Consider the following 8,283-nt stretch of genomic DNA (forward strand, 5'->3'; position numbering starts at 1 on the left):
TATTTTCTATTTACGTACTAAAAATTTCATAACGTAGGATCGTGAACAAGTTGGAAAAAGCAGCAGGCAAAAACAAAAATTCACCCACACAGCCGGGTCGAGAAGTTTTGCATGTGTAGCTGAGACGGAGGTATTTTTAATTTTTTTAATATTGTCGAATATGTATAACTTTCTGTTAAATAATATTTATACTACCATATTGTAGGAACTGTCGTCCGGTCAAAAAGTTGGACGCCTTCAACTTTTTGAAATTACACATAGGAAGAAAGATGGATCTCCCATGACTCCTGAAGCTGGTGAAATAATGGTACGTTTACTTAATAAGATTTGACTTATTTTAGTTATTTTTAGTGTTTATTTTCTAATGGTATAATTCATTGCTTGTAATGCAACTATTGTTATGTTGCATATGTTTTTTAATATATAATATTGCGTTCCTAACTATGTGATTTATTTATTAGGAAAAACTAAAGGATAAAAAGACGGAGTACGAAGCGATTGCTTCTAGTGATAGTTCTGTTCATCTTGAAGACATTGATAACCAGATTATTACTGAAGTTTTGGGTCCTGAAAGGTATGGTCGGGTTCGATTTCAAGGATCTTTTGTTAGCCCAACCCAATATTTTGGATCTAGCTGCCATCAATACATGGCTTCGGGGAGTCAGGCTCAAGCTGAAGTTCAGAGGTTGAAAGACCAAATGGCTGAGATGCAAGCGACCACAGTTGAGGTTCAAAGGAAATATGAAGAACTCCAGCTACAACTTAAAGCAGAGGCGGCAGCGAGGGAAGCGGAAGCTGCAGCGAGAGAAGCAGAGCAGGCCAAAAAGTACGACGAACTCCAGCAACAGCTTCAGGCTGTGATGAAGATGTTTCAGTCGCAACTTCCGCCTTCATAGTGTATGACATAAATATTTTTATCATTTTAACATTTAACATTTTTGCAAAAATACTATGAATTCACTTTTATTTATTGATATTAATATTTTTTTATTCGTTTAATTTGAAATATTATATAAATTTATTGCTTTTGGCTGGTTTAAATCTGGTTCCTTTTGATTTGTTGCTACAGGAGGCTGAAAAAATAAAAAATTTAATATAAAAAATCCCAAAAATAGCGCTAAAAAACATGATCTTTAGCGGCGTTTTTTTTAAGCGCCACTAAAGACCGCTAAAGAATATGGTCTTCAGCGGCGTTTTTTTCTAAGCGCCGCTAAAGAACATGGTCTTTAGCGGCGTTTTTTTTTGTAAACGCTGCAAACGTTTGCGACGTTTTCGTTAGCGGCCAGAAGCGCCGCAAATACCTTTAGTGGCATTAAAAAGCGCCGCTAAAGACCTGTTTTGGTGTAGTGATGTTATAAAACTTCTCTAAATGGTTCAAAGAGTTTTGAAATGATTTTCTAGTATTTTTGTCCATTATGAGGCCAACTTCAAGGAAATGTACTTTTAAGATTTGATTTCCTTGTTAATGATCACTTGAACAAGTTTGTCGTTTGAAAGGTGTTGAAAAAGTTCAAGTAGGTAAAAAATGTGTTTATTATGTTTTGATCCCATCTTGACTTCTGAATATTTAAATATTAAGTTTTATTTGATTCATTTAAATTAGTACAATTTAGTGTTTATTTGTGTTAAAGTAGTTTTGGCCTCTAGGTACATATAGGTTGTATATATAAGTACATATGTGTGCAAACATGTTTGAAATATGCGTCTTATGTTTAATATGTCATGTGCCAAGCTTATGTGCCTTATTTGAACATTTTAGGACACTTAATACTTTTAGTTTAAGATGCTTTTTGCTCATACAAAGAGCTTACCTTGTGATTCCTTGATTCAATCATGTTTATGATGTTGTTTTTGTTTGTTTATGTATGTTATAATTCACATGTTAGAATACTTTGTATGTATATTGTTCAATGTGGTTTTTGTATCTATTGCCTAAACTCTTACAATCCTTGTGTAAAAAAAATTGGCATAAATCGCATTATCAACCCAATCATGATAATTTTGACAAGGTTAGTAATATTATGTTATCAATTAATGAGAAAATTTCAATAAAACATATAAAACGAAAGATATTATATATTAAAATAATAACAAAAATACCAGCTGAGCAAATACTCTTATGATAACATTAAATAATCATTACTATGATGTTAATAAATCTCAAATTAGTTGTACTTAAATGAAAAAGGGAATCTTTGAAAATTGGGAACAAAATTCACAAATCCCATGTTTCATGTTTGGGAAATCTCAAAGAAAGATGCTTTCTTTTTCAATTTAAGTTATAGCTAAACCCAATAATTTCATAGCTATTTGGTCAGTCAATAAACAGTCATATATATATTTTAATTAAAAAAGGTTGCCCAAGAATAAATTTATAAAGGCTTTGGCTTGAGCTGTTTCCAAGTCATTAATGCCACTCAATTTTGGTTTCAAAATAGGGTTCATTTACTTTATTTCAAAGACATTGACCCAAAAAATATGCTTTAATTAATCATAAAAAAATGGTTTCGTATTATATTTGCATTTTATAATTAAATTGTAACTAAAATTGATCGACTTATTTAAAAAATTATTATTATTGATTTTTTATTAATAAATAAATAAATTTAGGGTCCACATTTGTCTCCAAATTGCAATATAAAAACATTGAAGGCCAGAAATGAAAATAAATTAAAAAAAATTGTAATAATTGATTCCCAACAATTTGCACATGGCCATTGCACTACCTTACCACCTAATTTATGGATCTTGTTTATTTGTCCCCTCAACCATTTATAAAAAAAACATTATAATCATTTCATACATAAAATTTAAAAAATATTACAAAAAGAACGGAAAACACTCAAAAACCAAAACCATTAATATATTTAAAGATATTATTTAAACAAACCATTGAAAGTAAACTTTATGAATTTTCTATTATTTGATTTCTTGTCCCTTAATAAATATCAAAATATATCCCTACTAACTTTTATTAATATTTCTTCTTCTTCAGACCTCGGTTCTCGATTCAACTGGTTTCACATACAATCTGATTTTGATCTGGCTTGATTTTAATTGGGATTGTTGTTTCTAAACCTACCTTAGCTTCTGTTCTTGCACTTCTCTACTGCTCTTGGTGCTGCAGTGCCATGGAAATTAAAACAATAGTTATTATTTATTCTAAAGTGTATTTTGAAAATTTTAATTAAACTACACTTACCAAGTCCAATTGCCTCAGATCCTTTCATAATTCGTAAGCGTTTGCACGAATCAACAAACATCCTATAAATTAATTAACGAGTTTTGTAAAAAAACTTGACAAGAAAATTTATTTAGAAATATAAAATTAAAGTTGTAAAAATAACTTACTCCCATGGAACATCTCCAACAAGCATCCAATCTCCATCTTTGTCTTCATAAGTAGGAACATACTCAGAACCATTCAAAAGGTCTATCAATTTGCTCTCATTCATGAAATCTTTCATTCCATGAGACCCACAGTTACCTAAATCATTTAATCCCAAAAAGAAATATTTTTTTTAAATAATTTACCTAAACCAATATTGAATTTTGGGGTGGATGTCAAATTACCAATAGTGAAGGAGCTGAACATTTTGCTCAAGGCATCAGAGAGTTGTTGGTAACTCTTGTATAGTTTCAAGTCCACTTTGCGTAGATAAGGTGCACCGTCCATGCTGACCTTAACAAACGCCGCAGCCGTGGTGGTAGTAATGGCGGCTGCACTGTTTCCGGCCTTCTTGCTGCCACCTTCCTCCTCGGAACTGGCTTTTTGGACGGCCATGATGTTCTTCCGGAATGACCTGACTGGTGGCCATCCCACCACTTGTGCCCTAAAAAAAGATAAATAAAATAAAATTATTGAAAATGAAAAAACAATCTTAGCCACTTCCCTGTTACAACCTTTGAATTATTGTTTGGTTGGTGGGAAAAGCACTAAAGATTCCATATGTTTTGTTTTTTCCCCTCTTTTTCCCGACAAACAACCAAAGCCATCAAATATCAAAATTAAACATTTCTTTTTTTCCACTTTACAAGGCCAAGATCTAATGAAGACTCATCTTCTTCAAGTTCAAATTAATATCCAACAATATTAGGAAAAGAAAATCCTAAAATCAAGAAATTAATTCCACCAAATGATATAAACTCATGCAATGAACTTTCTTTCTATGTTACTCAAAACAGCCAAGAAAATATATGGTTGATAGCTTACTTGGCAGGTGGCTTTGCAGGGTCAGTTGAGCTCTTCTCCTTCATCTTGTCGGAATCCTCGGCTACAGTCTCCTTTGATGAAAGGTTAAGCTTCAAATTAACGGTCTCTGAGAACCCTCGTTTTCCGTTGTTTTTGGTAGTTTCACCGTCGTTTCCATTGGCGCCGGGCAACCCTAAACGCAACTCCGTCTCTTCGAAGTTAATCGTGCTATACTTATCATCCTCTGTGCCCATAATGCTAGTCATTATGATGATTAAACACGAGCTTTTACGTGCAAAACCCTACAACCATCCAACTTTAGTCCTTTTCCTTTTTTTTTTTTTCGTCACAAAATATCTCTCTTTTCTCTCTCTCTTGATAGTGTATTTGCTAGAGAAATTGCAAGTAGGAGGGGGGAATATATGATAATGTTGGGAAAGAAGGCTAAAAAATGGAATTGTGGTAACATAATATAGTGTACTGGAATGGCTATGCTATGGATTGTCAATGGCAAGGATGATGCCACGTGGAAGATGATGTCATGAATGATGTTATGTTTAGAATGATTTCCAAATAAATAAAATATTATTTAAATATAATTAATAATAATTTTTTATATAATTATATATATATTTAACTATTGGGAAGACATTCAAAGTTGGCTCCACCAAATGCATTAAAAAGAAAGGAATTTAGATTGATAATTTTTAATTATTCATGACGACATTAATTAATTCCATTCCCTTCATTAAATCCTTGCCTAATTACTGCTAGAGCATGATTGATAATTGGCAAAAATGAATAAATATTTATTTTTATGAAAATATAATGGAAATTCCAAGGCTATCCATTAAAAGTCCTTTTATCCTTTACATACTTATCCACACTCTCCACTTCCTCTCGTCACCATTAAAACCTCACATTTCATGTCCCATTTGGGTGCCACTATTTACGCACACAATATAGCTAATACCAAAACAATATCCTTCCCATTAATTAATTAAATGGTACACTATTTATGAAAATTTTAATTAAAATTACAGCATTTTTACTTTAAAAATTTTATTTTAAGTAAAAAAATCTCTTCTCTATCTTTCAATTTCCAAATTGAGTAAATTGATTCTTTTTTAAAAGGTAACAATTTAATTCTTGTCAATTTCTAAAGTGAGCAATTAAAGACAATTAATCACGGCGTTAATGTCTTTAGTCAATTAAACATAATTTTGATTGGTATAGGAATAAATTTAGCTTTCGATATTTACATATTTTGTTATTTTGGCCTTAATTATAAAAAAATCAACAAAATCAGCCTCAACATTTACACATTTACAAAAATATTGTGGGATAAATTTGTTAAATTATGACCAATTTAACAAAATGTGTAAACTTTGAGGGCTAAATTTATAATTATACCAATCAAAATCATGTACAATAGACGGTAAACATTAACGTCGTGATTAATTGTCTTTAGTTGCTCAGATTTGAAATTGATAGGGATTAAATTGCTTTGATTTTTTTAGAGTGGTCAATTTTCTCAATTTCAAAATTGAGAGGTATTGGAGAGGTCTTTTTACCGATATTCTATTATTTTAAATGTCTTCTATTTAACCCTACTTATAGAATTTTTAAAATGTACTAATAATATATAAAATAAATTTTCTTAATTAAATTTAGGGTTAATATATCATTTGGTATTTATATTTGGTTTCAATTTTTAATAGTACTTGAGTATTTTTTGTCTCAATTTAGTACATAAATTTAACTTCAATGTTCGATTTAGTACCCTAACTAAACAACATCGTATGGTCCAATAAGTTTTTGGTATGTGTGCTATAATAAAAAAAACATAAGTACTTAATTGGGACAAAAGAAAAACTCAAGTATCAAATTGAACAGTAAAATCAAATTTAGATACTTATATAAGACAAAGTAAAACTCAAATACTAAATTAAACATTGAAACTGATTCTTATTTATAACTAATATGTACAACAATGTAATATACTGATTTCCTTTCAATTATATATTTAACAAAACTATAAAGATAACTATATATGTCATGATTAAATAGCACATGTTCATATTCTTTTTTTATTTTTTATTTAAAATTCTCAAATACAATTTGCACATAAAATCAACTCAAATTAATCATTTTAGGCATGATTGATAATTTGCATTGATTTTCTTAACAATTTCTGAGGACCTTCTTTATTTCTATTTTTATTTAAAAAAAGTATTATTAACCACAAAAAAAATACATTTTTAAATATCAAATGGAATCATTTAAGCCCAAAAATTGACTTTTTGTTTTTTATATTTTATATATTCTAGGGGAATGAAAAAAAGACCAGAGGACAGAGGCGGAGCCCACAAAAAGCATAGCACCGCGTTTGGCGAAAAAAAGTCAGCACAAAACCATGTGGGCATCTGATTGGGCGGGAGGGTCCCATCCTCTCCAAACACGGTCTTCTTGCTCTTAAGATTTTAGACACCTTTGCATTTCTTCACCTTATTTAGCATCTTTCCCTCTCCCACCCATGTGCCCATACTCTATGGTTGCAATGTAATCAAAATGCCATATAATTTAATGAATGTCCTCTAGAATGAGCATTCGATCGAATCGAATCGAAAATTTTTGAGTTAATCAAGTTTTCGAATCTCATTTTATCATCCTAACTTTATTCGAAGTTTTCTCGAATCGAGTCGAGTGAGATGGAATTCGAATCGAATCGAATATATTTGTTCGAGTTAAATTTTTAAAAATAATTTTGGGTCCTTGTAACCATTATCACCCATCGTAATAAAATTTGTCCACCTTAATCAATTTTTTTATTAACTTTCATCACCTCATAATTTATTTATTAATTTTTTATATACTGGTTAGCTTATTTGTTCGCTTAGTTGTTTCAATTATCTTCAGATTCTTGTCACTATGTATTTTGTAATTAAAAATATATTAAATATAAAAATATGATTTTTTAATAAAAGTTATTTTAAAAATAAAATGTGAAATTGATACCAATATAAAATTTTAACACGAATATTTTATGGCATAAATTAAGAATTCAATTTTAATATAAATATTTAATATGACTAAACAATTCAATAATATAAATAATATAAAGTGTAAAATTTAATTTAATAATATAAATAGTATATATAAATAAAATTATTACTATTTATGTTTAGTGATTTTTTTTTGGATAATTTTGAATTTTTATTTGAGAGTAAAGGGTGAGAAGTAAAAGTTTAGGGGGAAAATAAAAAGTTTTGGAGAATAAAAGTTTGAGGGAAAGTAAATAGGGGAGTAAAATTTTGGAGGGAAAATATTAAAAAAAAATTGGAGGGGGGAGGGTTTGGGGTAGATGGGAGGTGGGATGGGAAGAGAATAAAAGTTTTAGGGGAAAAGTGGGAGGAAGTAAAAATTTTGGGAGAAAATAAAAGGTTTTGAGGGTTTTTGGGAGTAAAATTTTGAGAAAAAAATGAATGGAAGAGTAAAATTTTGGTGGGAAATGGATTTTGGGTAGATTGGGGGGTTGGGAGGGGAGGGGAGTAAAAGTTTTGGGGGGAAAGTGGGAAGGAGTAAAAGTTTTGAGGGAAAAGTAAAAAAGTTTGGGAGTTTAGGGTAAAAATGTAAAATATTATAGTTTGATATTCGAATTATTCGAATTATTCGAGTTATTCGAATTATTCGAGTTATTCGAATTATTCGAGTTATTCGAATTCGAAAACTCAACTTGATTCGAACTTGAAATTCGAAAAAAAAATTCAAGTTGATTCGAATAACTCGATTCGTTTAACTCGAAATTCGAATTTTTTTTCTATTTTTTCGAGTCGAATCGAGTTTTGCTCACCCCTAATGTCCTCAATTCCATATAACACCAATTCAAGAATAGATTTTTTTTTTGGAAATAAATTAAATTATATATTTTTAGAAAATTAAAATGTAATTTTACTATTGTATTAATTTAAAATTTTACAATGTTTAAGGGACAAAACTAGAAATTTACCACTTTAATATCATTGTGGTGCTAACGAACTTTTAGCACATGAACTAAATTTAATTTATATAATTTGGTTAGTGGCTATTTA

At 29.9% G+C, this 8,283-nt stretch overlaps 1 protein-coding gene across 1 annotated transcript; it reads right to left on the minus strand.

Annotated features, from left to right (window-relative positions):
• Positions 1-2,845: 2,845 nt before the first annotated feature.
• LOC121225159 (auxin-responsive protein IAA16) lies at positions 2,846-4,667 on the minus strand. Its single transcript, XM_041109254.1, has 5 exons — positions 4,214-4,667; positions 3,574-3,833; positions 3,352-3,487; positions 3,203-3,264; positions 2,846-3,121 (listed from the first exon to the last, which is right to left on the minus strand). The coding sequence occupies exons 1-5, from the start codon at positions 4,456-4,458 to the stop codon at positions 3,084-3,086; spliced, it is 741 nt and encodes a 246-aa protein (XP_040965188.1). The 5' UTR covers positions 4,459-4,667; the 3' UTR covers positions 2,846-3,083.
• Between the last annotated feature and the right edge of the window lie 3,616 nt (positions 4,668-8,283).

This window comes from Gossypium hirsutum, chromosome D13, assembly GCF_007990345.1.
Source record: "Gossypium hirsutum isolate 1008001.06 chromosome D13, Gossypium_hirsutum_v2.1, whole genome shotgun sequence".
Lineage (NCBI taxonomy): Eukaryota > Viridiplantae > Streptophyta > Magnoliopsida > Malvales > Malvaceae > Gossypium > Gossypium hirsutum.

Coding starts and splice junctions, on each gene's coding strand:
- LOC121225159 (XM_041109254.1), bottom strand. CDS start 4,458: ATGACTAGCATTATGGGCACAGAGGATGATAAGTATAGCACGATTAAC. Junction 3,834..4,213: donor CCTGCAAAGCCACCTGCCAA/GTAAGCTATCAA, acceptor ATCTTTTTTTAG/GGCACAAGTGGTGGGATGGC. Junction 3,122..3,202: donor ATCTGAGGCAATTGGACTTG/GTAAGTGTAGTT, acceptor ATGGCACTGCAG/CACCAAGAGCAGTAGAGAAG.